Source organism: Urocampus carinirostris, chromosome 1, assembly GCF_059441175.1.
Source record: "Urocampus carinirostris isolate Australia breed hairy pipefish chromosome 1, RoL_Ucar_1.0, whole genome shotgun sequence".
Classification (NCBI taxonomy): domain Eukaryota; kingdom Metazoa; phylum Chordata; class Actinopteri; order Syngnathiformes; family Syngnathidae; genus Urocampus; species Urocampus carinirostris.
Genome location: NC_142349.1, coordinates 44,301,575 through 44,316,816, shown reverse-complemented (window position 1 = coordinate 44,316,816; position 15,242 = coordinate 44,301,575). Strand labels below are relative to the sequence as shown.

Below are 15,242 nucleotides of genomic sequence, written 5' to 3'. Positions count from 1 at the left end.
GAGATATAAAATAGTCAATATAGTACTAGTGATAAAACTGTGTCCCCATTGTCGTTTTGTGTGTCTGCAACGAAATGACTAACAAACTAAATATGAAATTCAGCTCAATAAGAGTCAAGTCAAGTCAAGTCATTTTTATTTGTATAGCCCTAAATCACGAAGAGTCTCAAAGGGCTTCACAGATTAATACATTATATTACACTGACTATTTTTCAGCCGACGAAAAGAGTAGGTTATTCATATGCTATGGAGTAGAAGTGAGTTTTAAGCTTAGATTTAAACATTTCCACTGAGTTTGCAGATCGGATCTCAGGGGGAAGAGCATTCCACAGCACCGGTGCCCGGATGGAGAACGATCTCGAACCAGCAGAACACTTCTTTGCTCTTGGGATCACCAGAAGACCGGCACTCTCAGATCGTACACTTCGGACCGGGAAATAGGGTGAAACCAGATCTGAAAATAAGAGGGAGCAAGTCCATGTATGATTTTGTATAATATTAAGAGAACCTTGAAATCACATCTAAGGCTAACTGGGAGCCAATGCAGGTTAGCCAAAATCGGTGTTATGTGATCGTACTAGGGATTCTATTACTTAATTTATTACTTTGTCTTCATTCTGATCAGACAAAAATCTATAGAAATACTACAAAAATACTACTGCAGTAATACTATGATATAAAAATACTATTATAGAAATATTACAAGAAAAATACTACAAAAATACAACTAAGTTAATATAGAAAAAAAATCTTGAGAAATAATGCAAAGATACTAGTCTGGAAATATTTCAAAATACTTCTACAGAAATACTACTATACATTAACACTATAAAAGAAAATAGTGCTACAGAAATATTACGACAGAAATACTACAGACATACTACAAAAAATCTACTATGAAAATACTACAAAAATAATACTGTAGCAATATTTCAAAAGACTTACAAAAAAAAGTACAGTTACTTCAAAATACTTCAATAGAAATACTACAAAAATCTGACCACAGAAATACTACAGAAATACACCTAAAGTAATACTGCAAATATACCACCGATACTCTACAAAGATTCTACTATGGATATAACACCAAAATACAACATAAAAAATAATATTGAAACCCCCCCAAAAAATACAACTAAAGTAATACTGAGAAGACTGTAAAAAAAATAAACCGACAGAAAATACTAAAAATACTACAGAAATACTACAAAAATACAACTACAGTCATACTAGATATATTACAAAAATTCTATCATAGAAATACTACAAAAATACTACAGCAGAAATACTACGATGTGATGCTAAGAATCAAATGGACTGAACCATTTCAAGGCAATGGAGTATTTATTACCCTGCGCTGTTTACATTTTTGATCTGTTTTACTTTTTTTATTTTTATTTAGCATTTTTCACGATATTTAAGCCTATCCTGTCCTTTATTGAGAAAAAGAAAGTTTTTTAAATGGTATAATTTTTGGGCCTAAAGTCTATTGTTCCTGTAGTTCAGGTTTTCATATCCAACTATGAACGTCAACCAATTAATTCCAATCAAAATAACAGTGAACGCTCTTATCAAACACACGCAGCATGAAAATAAACATTTGTTTATTTGCCATGATTTTTTATACAAACAGCAACAAGATTCACAACATTTCATTTGAGATCATCAAACACAATCATTAAAATTGCATATGTCATTTTGACAGTAAACATGTTTAAAAGCACTGATGTGAACATGCCTGAAAATGATTCGGCCTCCACAAAAGGCTCAGATTGCACAGATAGAGCGGAGTGTGTAAAAAGATAAAGAAAGCGGACAGCAGTAAATGCACAAATCATGCCCAAGATTTCCCACACTTTGACGACTCTGACGCTATTGGGCGTCCTTATTTCTTCTGACAGTAAAGTGGATAGTTGGCACACGCCTTCTTCATGTCAGTGAGGAAGGCGGGAACGCCGCTCTAGTGTCCATGAAAACAAAACACGTAAGCCAAACGGCAAGTTAAAGGAGGAAACAAAAATGCTAATTCTTTTTAATAATATAAATGAGGAAAATGCATTTTCTAAAAAATGTTGGCTTCCGACATTTGTTAATGTGTCCCTCCTCACCTTGGCTGCCCAGTTGATGAGCCAGGTTGGAATCATCCCACCCGGATTGTCAAAGTAATTCATGAAAACTGCAAAGTGAAACAGGGCACAATTAATAATTGGTCATTATCAGAATCGTTATTGTGTTAACCCTGGATGCATTCAAATATAGTCTCTGCAGTATTCATATTCATCTAGATCAGGTGCCGTGAAAAAGTATTTGCCCCCTTCCCGTTTCTTGTGTTATGGCATAATTATTTGTGGGCGGCAGTAGCTCAGGAGGTAGAGCGCTCGTCTTGGGATCAAGGGATCCCAGTTCGAATCCCTGCTTGTCCGTGTTACATGTCGAAGTGTCCTTGGGTAAGACACTGATCCCCTAATACCCCCAATAAGCAGGTTAGCGCCTTACATGGCTGCAAGGCCGCTATTGGGAAATGTGGAGCACATTGTAAAGCGCTTTGGGAAGTCATTGACTTGAAAAGCGCTATATAAATGCAGATCATTTCACTTCATTTCATTTCCATACCTGTCAACCTCCACAGCTCCATGCCCTTACAAACTGTCGTATTTTCCCTTACAAAATACAAAATAATCTCACACTATTTTTTTTTCAAACGTGTTTATTTGTGTAGGTAACATGTTATATTGTCCATGTGTTACGTTATATCATATATATTGTTAATTAACATTTTGTTTTAAGATCCTGAGTTGCTCGACATGAATGAGGTTTATTATAACAAAAAGTTCAAAAATTATGTAGCTTGGACGTTCACTGTAGAAGAAAAAAATACATGCAAATATAATTAAGTAGAATACTACAATTTCTTATTCAAATTATGAATTCCTTTTCTGCACTAAATTATAGTTGGTACTACTGATTAAGGGGATAACCACAAACGAGTCTTTTTTTCATTTTGTCATTTTATACTTCCTTTTTTTATTAACTTCTTTATACAACATAATAATTCGGAATATAATGCATCAAAGCAAGTGAGCTGTTTGAGAGCCGGCTCTCTTTAATGAGTCCAGCCGAAAACGCCGGTTCTCTAAAAAGAGACAGACTTCCTTTCACTACGTCAAACCGCTCGCTTCGTTTGCAACAAAAAAAAAACGATACCGAGATAGAAGCTACCGCGGAGAACCCATTTGACTTGATTGATTTGCAGTTTCGTGATAGTCGTTGTATACCGGATGGTACCCATAATTGACAAATTTGCGTTTTTCCGTACAGATTTTCCCGTACGTCGTACATGTCTTAAAATGCATAATAAACGTACTCTGTATGGCAAAAACGTACAGGTGGACAGGTATGATTATCACTCACAAAAGAGAATACATGTCTGGCGACAAGAGTCGACAATTTCTATTAGCGATTTTTGTCGACAAGGACAACTATTCGTTGCAGCCCTAGTATAGACAAAATGAAATAAATATCTTGTTTCCTCCCAGCCCTATTGCCAATTTTCTTTGCATCCCAACGCAGCCCATGATTCAGAAAGGTCATCTACCCCTGATCTAGATCATCTTAAAAACTTTGACTTTCCACGTTCTATTGAATGAAAAGTTCATGACAACTTACAATCCAAACATTTTCAAAATAAAATTGCACTGATTGGCAGGTCATTTGAGCACATACCTCCCCAAATTGTTCGCAACATTGTGAAGCTTTTACAATAGATCTTTTTATAATTTTTTGGCCTTACCCTTGGTCCCCATGTCACCGTCAGCCTCCATGGCTACCATCTGCTTGTAATCTTTGACCCTCAGCACGCCGTTCTTCTCCGGGTACGGCGTCTCAGGTGAGCTTTTTGCCAGGATGACCCAGATCTTCCTACCGTCCACATCCAACAAGCGGCTCTCCCTTACGTACAGATACTAAAAAGGGGCGGACAGCGCGTTAAGGAAAATTCCCCACGGTCGAGAAGACGCGAGGGAGCGTGGGTTGCTTTTCAGGGTAAGGATACGTCTCTGTTGGACAGAGGGAAGGGGTACTTGACCTCCCAGTAAATCGCCGACTGGCCGTCAACTTCCTTCTCCTGCAGTTCTGACAGGCATAAAGGTGGCAGTAAGTTTAACTCAAGAATTAAAGTCAAAGACAGCTGATGGACTGTGTGGGACACTTGCAAAAGAAAGACTGAACTAAGGACGCCAGTCCATAATACGCACTCGGTCCAATTACTCCGTTTCCTAATGCATTACTAGGAGAGAAACTCAAAGGGACTTTGTATATTATTTAGCGCCTCCTAATATGTTGATATGGCCAAACGCAGAAACAGCAGAGAACATTCGAGATGTGGATATATTATTGAAGACCAAGCTACTGAAGTGAAGCAATTTGGATTTTATTCAAAATGCAGCTAAAGTATATATTAATACAAGCAAAAGGGAAAGTAGATAATGGACACCAGAGGCATATTTCCTTCTTATATAAGATGACTTTGAGCTTTGACTTGCTGCAGGTGTTATTCAAATAACTATTATTGAGGTTTGCCGTGGTTACGAACTGCAATGTGATACGTTTTTATTATTGTCGTTTGAAAGGTAAGGAGAGAAGATCAGTCATCCAGAAAGGATTCCGTGTAGATCCACTGCTCCTCCGTATTGAAAGGAGCCAGTTGAGGTGGCTCGGCATCTGATAAGGATGCCTCCTGGACGCCTCCCTCGGGAGGTGTTACGGCCATGTCCCACCGGCAGGAGGCCCCGGGGACGACCCAGGACACGCTGGAAAGACTATGACGCCTCGGGATCCCGTCGGATGGGCTGGAGGAAGTGGCTGGGGAGAGGGACGCGACCCGATCCCGGATAAGTCAAGTCAAGTCATGTTTATTTGTATAGCCCTTAATCACAAAGAGTCTCAAAGGGCTGCACGGATCCAAGACTATTGCAAACTACGGACTATTATGACACAATGCCCTTACATTGTCAACATAAAATATAGGTTATTCATATGCTATAGAATAGAAGTGTTTTTTTAAGCTGAGATTTAAACATTTCCACTGAGGTTGCAGATCGAATCTTAGGGGCCAGTCACACAGACATTTACGGCTGAATCACGGCCAGAAATTTCAGCCTTCGAGGCGGACGCTATTGGACGCATTGAGTTCGCCATTCAGACGAGATACAGCGGTGCTTAACACGAGGTCGGAAATTCGCGCGCGGGTGGCAGCGCAAATTTGTTTTGCGCCGCTCAATTCTTCATACCGTGGGTACACAGCCTTTCACGAGCGTATTAAGGCTGAACCACGGCCAGAAATTTCTGGCCGTGAAGCAGATGCTGTTGGGCGCTGTTAGACGTCTTGAGACCGCCATATAGACGAGATAGAGCAGTGCTTTACTCGCGGTCGGAAATTTTCACGTGGTTGGCCGCGTTCAAAACTTTTGAGCTGCTCAAAAGTTTGAGCACGTCTTAAACCGCGTGCCGCACACGTGGTCAACACGAAGTAATGACGCGGAAATGACGCGGAACGACGTGCTCTGGCCGCGGCCAGGGCGTGGTTAAACATGGGTAGGACGGGAAATTTCAGCGGGTAATCGTGGGTGGAGCATGGTAATAGCATGTTCTGCGCCTGTATCGCGGTGTTTTTACGTGAAATTAGCGTGTTACGCGTGTGACAGTCAAACGCCTTTCTCCGCGTATATACAGCGCGATTTGCCGATCACACGTCATTTGTGCTCGTGACGTCAAGGGGGTGAACATGGATCCCCGTCAGCGTAGTTTCTCTTCATTTCGAATAAATCTTTCGGTGCATTCGCAGCAATGCTTTAATTCTGGGACCTTAGCTTCGCCTTTTGGTTGAGAGTAAGAGTCCCGGCTCCTAAGCCCTGTACCGTATTATGAACTGGTCGATAATGGATAATGAATAAAGAAGATAGAACAGTCACCGTTGGGGCGTTGGGGCGTTGGGGCGGTGGGGGGTGTTGCGTAGGAGTCGGATTTGGGCACAACACCGGCTCGGGAGCTTTTATACCCGTGGTCCACACGAGAAAATGACGCAGAAATGACGCGATGAGGAAGCGGAACAGTCGCCGGCGTCTGTTTTGCGGGCATACCACCGATGAACAGCGGGTTAGCCAATTTTGCGCATTTTCCATCCCGGGCAACCACGGGCAAAAAAAAACCGCAAAATTTTAGCCGTGATTCAGCCGCAAATGTCTGTGTGACCGGCCCCTTAGGGAGAAGAGCACTCCACAGCACCGGGGCCCAAACGGAGAACACTCTCGAACCTGCGGATCTCTTCTTGGCTCTTGGGATAAGCTAGAGATAGTGGGTGGATGGAATTCTGGTTTATCATTCAATAATTAATCAGATCATTTGGGGCCAAAAAAAAACACCTTTTTGGGGGTTGGATGTGGCCTGTGGACTTTTGACTTTGATATATGTTATTTAGAGCAACCAATGATGCGTATTGTTTGGATAGATAGTTTTAAAGGGAAAGTATTAGTAGTAGTAGTATTATTTAACCAGTAAATGTGTCTCTGAGAAGAAGCACAGGGCAACTTTTTGCAAGCCTTGGCATTTTGGTAAGATTACTATGCTCTTTATTTTTATTTGAGCCATAGCTAAGCAGTATTTCTACTACTATACTATGTAATATTACATCCATGCCTTATTGTTTATACAGTGTGAATAATTTTACCTAAATGATTATAAAATATATTACTAGCAAGCATTACGCATAAAATGCTTTAATGAAGACTTAAGTTAAAAGTTTGTCAGTTTTAATGTAACTTTCGGTCATTATTTATATATTAATTGCTGCGACTTTAAATATTGGATATGATTAATTTATTTACAATAAATTACATGTAACTATGGAAACAAGTACAATCTATTTCATGTGGGGGAGCAAACCCCTACACAAAAAAACTGGCCTGGAAACAGATGGGCGTCGCCCAAGACACACCAAAGAGAGTGGTGCCCCTATGACCTTGGGAGTTAAAGGATCCGTGAGCTGTGAGTAGTAAAAAAAACTTGATTACTGTATATTCTGCACTCTAAGGTGCACCGGATTATAAGGCGCACCCATAAAAATAGTCCTTTGACATTTACTTTTCATATATAACGCGCAATAGACGATAAGGCTCATAGATTTAAAGCCACTGTATAATTAGTGTGTAGATCACAACACAGGAGGTGAATCGAGATAGAACGATATATAAATAAACGCAAAAAGAACGATGAGGGAAACAGCTCTTTGGTGTAGCTAATTATAAATCAAACTTTAGGTTTATTCATTTATTTTATGGTGAGTTTCTGTTCTATTAATTCTCGAACATTCCATTTCAAGCACCATGAGTAAAGATACTGTGATAGTGAGAAAAAACAGAATGCCTCTGCGTTTGTTATCTGTCTCACTTATGATCTAGTGGATAAGTGTCCAGGCTCTCACCTCTGCTACCCAGGTTCAATTCCCGTTGCATACGATATTTTTTATTTAGGTCAGCAACGTTTTTCGATTGATCGATCGTTCGGTAACATACCCCCGTATAAATACAGTGCAGACGCTCCCCTTCTTACGACAATTCGACTCACGAAAAACGGGAGATACGATCATTTTTCTGGGATGTCGTAAACAACCTGGAAATTGCTGTAAGTTAGATTTTGTATTTTGTGCACCTTTTTCCGATTACAGGATATTACTGTAGTGCTTCTTTCCGCCCCTACTGGCATGTGACGCTGTGAGAGGTCACCCAGCATTCACCCCGAAGAAGAAATCTGGCTTGCTCTTCCTAGTTCATGTGTAAACATTCTATAATGTATCTCCAGCGCGCTAAGAACTTTGACATTTTTATTGTTTGATATCTCGTGCAGCAATTCAATATAGTTGGTGTAAAGTGTAAGGAAGAGGCGAGCCGTTTCTTTTGAAACGAATGTGGTATAAGAAAGCTTGATGCGGTTGAGAAAATGGTTGGATCGCTTTTTTTTGGCCACTCTCTACCACAGAGGAGGAAGTCGCCTAACTCTTGAAGCTCATCTTCCAAAAGTAAAACTTAACTTTATTTTATGATATGTCTACTTTTTAGTATAAAACAATACAGGTTACTTATTCAAGCCTTAAACATACTTAGATAATCCCTAAACATACAAAATATAGCACTGAAGCAACTTACGAACAAATTCAACTTACAAAAGCTCATCCAGGACCTATCTGGTTCTTAAGTGGGGCAGCGTCTGTATGTACAGTAATCCCTCGGTTATCGCGGTTAATGGGGACCAAAACCACCCGCGAAAAGTGAAAATCCGCGAGGTAGCGACGCCCCTTCAAAAATGCTTACATTTAAAAAATATATATATTTTTTTATTATTCCATTTTTTTTTTTTTTAGACCCGGTTAATGAGGACCAAAACCACCCGCGAAAAGTGAAAATCCGCGAAGTAGCGACGCCCCTTCAAAAATGCTTAAAAAAAATGATTTTTATTTTTTTATTTTATTTTATTATTATTATTTTTAAGACCCGCGAAGCTCTGGACCCGCAAACGTGGAACCGCGAAGTAGCGAGGTCCCACTGTATTTCCAATATTTCTTTTTTGATCACGAGTACTGTAACGCCATATTAATCAAATTGAATAACTCAACTGTCGATACAACATTGTGCGTTACTCTGCTACTTATTAAAAGCATACCATGAATTATATCATCCTCTGATTTTTAACTGTCTCAAGCACAGTGTACGAAAACTGAATTTCTTCTCATGGATATATTTTGCCTACCGTATATACAATAATCTAAGCAACAATAAAATAGAATACGGAAATAGGGGGCGACAGTTTATATGTGCGTATTTGATTGTGTGTCACCAGTAGCGAATGGCAGGCAGCCCATGGGGAGGGTGCTAGAATATACAGGCACAAGAAAATCAATGGGACAAACGTGAGCACAGAATTTAAGATAAAAGTCCAATTTTGGTCTTTGTATTTGTAAAATTATCCTTCAGATACACGAAGCCTGGAGAAAAAAAAGAAAAGTGGAGAATGAGATCTTCGAGTGGTTTGAAGCCTTCAAACAAAATGGATAAGCGTTTGTTTGCAAGGTCTCAAGATTGCATGAGACAAGAAATGTAAAGGGTTTCAATACTTCCTCAGATGGGTGTAGATGTTTTCATCAATTAATTTTACCATGTGGCTATCTAAAGCAGTTTTAGCGGGTCTGCTTCGATGCAAGTATAAACGGAAATTTGTGTCCAGTTAGTTACTATCGGAGTAGCATGCTAATTTTGGCTCAGTAATCCCGGGAATAACAGAATTAGTTTTTAAATGAAGAACTAGTAACGGTAACTCCGACTTAACATTTTAAATCATGCCAATTATATTTCCACAACTGTATGAACAAAATAACATTTCAGTGTCTTAAAAGCAGCAGTAGAAAGGAAGACAAGGTAACAATTGGAGCATCTACGTCTCAAAAAGGCTACGAGGCACGCTCACTACATCTTACCTGCCACTTCCTGCAGATGGGAACAAAGACAGAAAAAATGCCAACAGTTGAGTTGGAAATCATGCAATCGTTTTAGAGGGAAGTCAGCGCTGGAGGGTGGCCTAAAGTTACCTTTGACGTAGGAATCCCAGTGCTTGCGATAGGCAAGGTCCATGTAGACGTCGGCGCAGAGATCCACCTTGCAGTCGCTAAGGGAGCCAAACACTTTGTACTCGTAAAGACCCGTTTCCTGAAAACAAAGGGTGTGATAGCCGATTTAATGAATCACTGTTTTTACAATGGCAGCACGGCGACACAGTGGTTAGCGCGTGTGCGGCACAGTTCTGAGGTCATGAGATCGAACCTCCTGTGTGGAGTTTGCCTGTTCTCCCCATGCTTGCGTGGGCTTCCTCCCACATTCCAAAAACATGCATGTTAGGTTAATTGGCTGGTCAAAACTGCTCCTAGATGTGAATGAGCGAGTGAATAGTCTTTCTCTGTGTGCCCTGCGACTGGCTGACAACCAATTCAGGGTGTCCCCTGCCAACTGCCCGAAGACTGCTGGGATGGGCTCCAGCACCCTCGCGACACTACTGAGGATAAGCGGTGCATATAATGGATGGATGGATGGACTTTTTTACAGTGTAAATACAAATGCACTTTATCAATGAAAATATTTTCTAAAGTATATTAGTTGTGCGCGCATTGTTTAGGTTTGTTTTTATAGCAGACCATATCCGATTTAGCCTAACATCCAATGACCGAAGGACGTCTCGTGCAAGCATTAGTAGGTATCAAATGTTTAGTATCAAGAATTGCCTATGACAGTGTCTGTCAATTGTAGGGTGGGGACCCAAAGTTTGGGCCTTTTATTCAGTGGGTCGTGGGCTTTTCCTTGGCAAAATAAGGCTAAGAATAAGTAAAAATAAAAACAAAGGGTCAATTAAACTCCTTAACAGTTGATGACCAAAATGCCCTACCCAAACTTTTCTACCTCGTTTGGGCAATCGTCGAGTTTGAGAGGGACCAATTCTCGATTTATTGTGATTTGGTTGGTTTTACTTCTTTTTTCTGACCATAATCATGGGTCCCAAGAAAGGTGGTGATAAGAAGGAAACGCGGCAAACAGTGACAGCAAGGATTGAGTCGAAGAAGGAAACGATTTTAAAATACAAAATCGGTGTACAAATGTCTGCCATTGAAGCGCAGCCGATAATGGTATAGTAATGATTTTTAACAGTATATTCATCTTTATCGACTACTAAATTAAATACTTATTGATGTTTTGATACATGTTTTCTATATTTTCTGAATCTCTTTTAGTATGAGACTATTTTAAAGCAGTTTTAAGGGGTCGCTTATATGCGGTACAGGCATATGTGCTAGTATATGCAGAACTTGAAGTGGCTTTGTTTTGCTGGTCTTTTTTTTAAATAAAGGTGAATATTTTCTACCATCTCTGCTTTAAACTGCACAATCCTTTCATTGGATACATTTGAGAAGTGGAATTTTAATTTAATACAAGTTAATTTTAATTAGGGTGGAATTGTGGGTCCTGAAGTCAGGCCAGTTGAGAACCAGTGAGGTACCATTATTGGTCTGAGAAAGTGGCTTTGAGAAATATTTTTTCTGTGCATAAAATAAGACTCAGGGTTACATTAAAAAACTGATGTCAGAGTTCAAAAAGTTATTTTATCAACGTGGAAAAATATGAAAGCTACAAGTGATAAAATGTGCATTTTACAATGTGATACTCATTATTTCGAAACCAAATGGCTTTTCCCCAGAATCAGTATTGTCACACGCCGCTGCACTTCAGTGCTGAGGTCATCTCAGAAAGTGGGACGGTGCTTTACACCAAAAATCAACAGCGACCAGAAGATGAAGGTGCTGTATTTGAGTCGGATTAGGAGGCCTCGGGGTACTGCTAACCCTGGATACCAGAATTATCTGTTAAATGCGGGGGGAGCAAACCCCTACCCGTATAAACGATCTGGAAAGGGATGGGTGCTGCCAGGCTGTATTTGCCCAAGATACACCACAGAAAGTGGTGCCCCAATGACCCTGGTTGTTAAGGCATCCGTGAAACGTGATCCTGATTACAGCAGTTAGTGTTTTTTTTATACAGTGTTAATAGAGACACAAAGGTGAAGATAATGCTCCTGTTTTCAGTGTCCGCTGGGCTAAAATTATATTTTAATATGGTCTCCTTCTGTGTTTACTGGTCTTGACTGCATCCCTGTTGTATTGCTGCTAATCCCAAAGAGCATGACTCGGATTAAAAAGAGAGATTATTTTGTTATCCGGTGTGACGTCGAAGGCAAGGATATGGTGAACACAGATGGCAACCATTCACCGCTGCCGTTTTGCACTTAAAGGCACAGTGTGTAATATTTAACCACTGGGTGTCACAGCATTGCATCATGACACTGAAAACAAGTGCTACAAAATAAATGCAGACTAAAAGTTACGGAGACTCAGTCTGACTGAAGAAAAAAAATGCATCATACTCTTCTCATTTCCTTTGCTCCACCTTCTGTGAAGAAAGAAAAGGAAAGAAAAGTGGAAAAAAGAAAAATTGTGAAAAAAGAAAGTACAGTACAGGAAGAAGACAATAAAAAAGAAGGAGAAACGAATTATTTTCAATGTAATGAGCCACTAAAAGCTAAGTGTCGCCATGCTTCTCGGTTTGTTTGGGTGACTTCCGCTGTTTGACTAACGGCATACACAAGCCTATCACAGTCATGCACACAGTCAGACACGCCCACCCAACACACACACACTTACACACATTCTCACAACCATTTGCTGTCTGCTGCAAAACACAATGTACAACAAGTTGATATCAATGACAATAAAGAAAAATAAATCAAAATAAGTAAGTAGTATAAAGTAAGTAGAAGTTAGTAAGTAGTAGTAAGTAGTGCGTATTTTCCTTTATTTCTACGACTTTATTTCGTCGTAGTAGTACATTACTTGAGCCGTTAGATAAGTCGCAAACCAGGAAATGTCTACATGCCAAATTCTTCAAATAATTATTTTAAGGGTTGATTCTAGTCATATTATTTATGCATATTCTAAATATTTGCAAACTATATAACATCACCCGAAGGATGTGCAAAGATGATTCAAAATTTGAAATCCGAATAAAAAATCGACAGGCCTCATTACTATTTTGCAACCAAAGGCAAGATTGTAATAAACGTATTTCCTGAAATTATTACATAGATTATGTATAAAATATATATGTTTTAAAAAACTAAATTGGCTTACTCAAAGTGTTGTCTGGTAACTGCAAGGCATTCGGGTGTGACATTTCTACAAGGGAGCAGATTTTAGCAGCACCAGGCTGTACTTGCCCAAGACACACTAGGGGAAATGGTGTTAAGGGATTCAAACAACCAACCTATCAATCATATGGATGCTTATTGTCTCATGTAAGTTTTAGTTTAGGGGATGCTGTCATAATAAACTCTAGTCTGTTTAAGTCTGTGGTCAGTGCAGTCCTTTGAGACTTCTTGTGCTTAAGGGCTTTACAAATAAACATAACTTGACTAGGGCCCCATTTCATGTAGTGTGTCTTGGGCAAGTACAGCCTGTCGGTGCCCATCACACTGTCCCTTTGAGATTTGTTGCTTTATTCGGCAAAATCAACGATCCTTACGAGTACACAAACAACGTGCTAATATTCACAACTAGATGTCACAATGTCCCTATTCGCTGTGTGTATCAGAATTTTAAATTAGATTTACTGATGCGACTTAGATCTTCATGTCTCTATTTCGTTTATGCATAGTCAACCGGTCTTTTCAAGAAAATTATTTTATGAATGAAATGATTATCTGATTTACATTCAGGCAAAAAAATCGATCGTGCATTTTCTGCGAAGGGAAAGAGTTAATTTGGAGTGTATTCAACTGGCTAAGGTGTCAATTAAAAAGAAGAAAATATTAATGTTACGCTATTGTTACTACACTTTCGGTGCAGTGTTTACGGTCATGAGGCAATGTATGACCCGGTAGGAAACGGCGGTTCCGGGTTTGGAACCTGCTCGAGAAGTCTGTAAATGTTGACGCCGCAGGTTTCGGTAAAAAGCTGCCATCCTCCTTCCAGTTGAGGCTCGTCCAATTCTTTGCAGGCTGCCCAAAATTCGTCTTCTGTGAAGCGCTGCGACGACATTATGGCTACTGGATGGAAAGCGCTGCCTGTAATAACTAGGACTTCCGCTCTTAAGCACCAAAATAAGACTCAGGCGCATCTTATAAACCAGTGGTGTCAAACTCATTTTAACTCGGATGCCACACGATAGAACAAACATTCTCTCGGGGTCAGACTGGTAGATTAGAGAGAAAGAAAAAGAGAAAGAAAGAAATAGGAGAAAGAGAGGGGGAGAGAAAAAGAGAGTGGGACATAGAAAGAGTGAAAGGGAGAGAGAGAGAGAGAGAGAGAGAGAGAGAGAGAGAGAGAGAGAGAGAGAGAGAGAGAGAGAGAGAGAGAGAGAGAGAGAGAGAAAAAGAGAGTGAGACATAGAAAGAGTGAAAGGGAGAGAGAGAGAGAGAGAGAGAACAAAAGAACTAAGTGAACTCCATTCAAGACGGCCGAAGAAGCGACGTTGGCGTCTGTGTGCAGCCTCCTTCTCAAGTCCTTTAGGTTTTTCTTCTTGGCCCACGTCTCCCCGTAAGATGGCGTCTCGGATCCTCCCATGGGCGTGCCAAGCTGTTGCTCTCCGCCCAACGTTCTCACAACACAGCACCTAGACAAAATATTATATTTTGACCACTTTCTGACCGTTTTTTTGTCCTCCGAGACTTTCTCGGCTGGATTGCTTTCCGTCATGAACAACGACCCAAAAAAAAAAACACAAAAATCTACTCAACAGGGTCCTTCTGTAAAGTTGTGATTTGTAATCTAGAAAGAAACGAAAAATAGCAAGCATTTATGTCGTAGTAGTTAGGTTTCCGTTAATTTAGTTAATTCATAGATGTGTATTGTTTGCATTAAATGTAATTTGCAGTCAATCGTATAAAATCCTTTATAGTCAAATGTATAAAATCCTTCAAGGTGAGTAGCTCGCGAAAAACCTCTGGTGATGAAGAGCTTGTTGTCTTGAGAAGAATGTCTGAATATGAGGCACGTGTTGTCTTGAAAAGAGTACATCGACAATCCAGCAACATGAAGTGTAGTATATATAGAAGAGAGCGGCAGATGATGATTGGGAACATCTGGGAGTGTGGAGAGTGAGCTAGAGATAGAGAGAGAAAGAGAGAGAGAGAGAGAGAGAGAGAGAGAGAGAGAGAGAGAGAGAGAGAGACAGAGACAGAGAGAGGGAGAGGGACTGAAAAATGGGTAAATGCCGCCATCTCGGTGGAGGGAAGGGACTGCGGGTGCCATAACCATGACATTTTGACTTGCTTGACATTAAAGTTCCTTTTTATAAAAAAGTTCAAAGTTTAAATGAGTTAAAAGTTCACTCTAGTGTAAAAAAATCATCTTATACTTAAGTAGAAATAGATTTTAGACTGTGGTGATTTACCACCCCAATTTGGAATTATTTAATAAATATTCACGGATAAAATCTAATTACATCACATCAATCAGTTATTTTTTAGGCCAGCAGAGAGGGTTTTGAAGGCCTTGACGACCCACCACTGACATATTAAGACTTTTTTTCCCCCGTCTATTTTTGTTTAATTCTTTTTTCTGTATGTACAACAGTGGCAGGTTCGAGACCTTGAAATTA

At 39.9% G+C, this 15,242-nt stretch overlaps 1 protein-coding gene across 1 annotated transcript; it reads right to left on the bottom strand.

Moving 5' to 3' along the window:
• Positions 1-1,587: 1,587 nt before the first annotated feature.
• pctp (phosphatidylcholine transfer protein) lies at positions 1,588-13,786 on the bottom strand. The gene is made up of 6 exons (XM_088340866.1): positions 13,550-13,786; positions 9,635-9,752; positions 4,052-4,131; positions 3,791-3,962; positions 2,109-2,176; positions 1,588-1,960 (listed from the first exon to the last, which is right to left on the bottom strand). The coding sequence occupies exons 1-6, from the start codon at positions 13,679-13,681 to the stop codon at positions 1,886-1,888; spliced, it is 645 nt and encodes a 214-aa protein (XP_088196992.1). The 5' UTR covers positions 13,682-13,786; the 3' UTR covers positions 1,588-1,885.
• Positions 13,787-15,242: the final 1,456 nt, after the last annotated feature.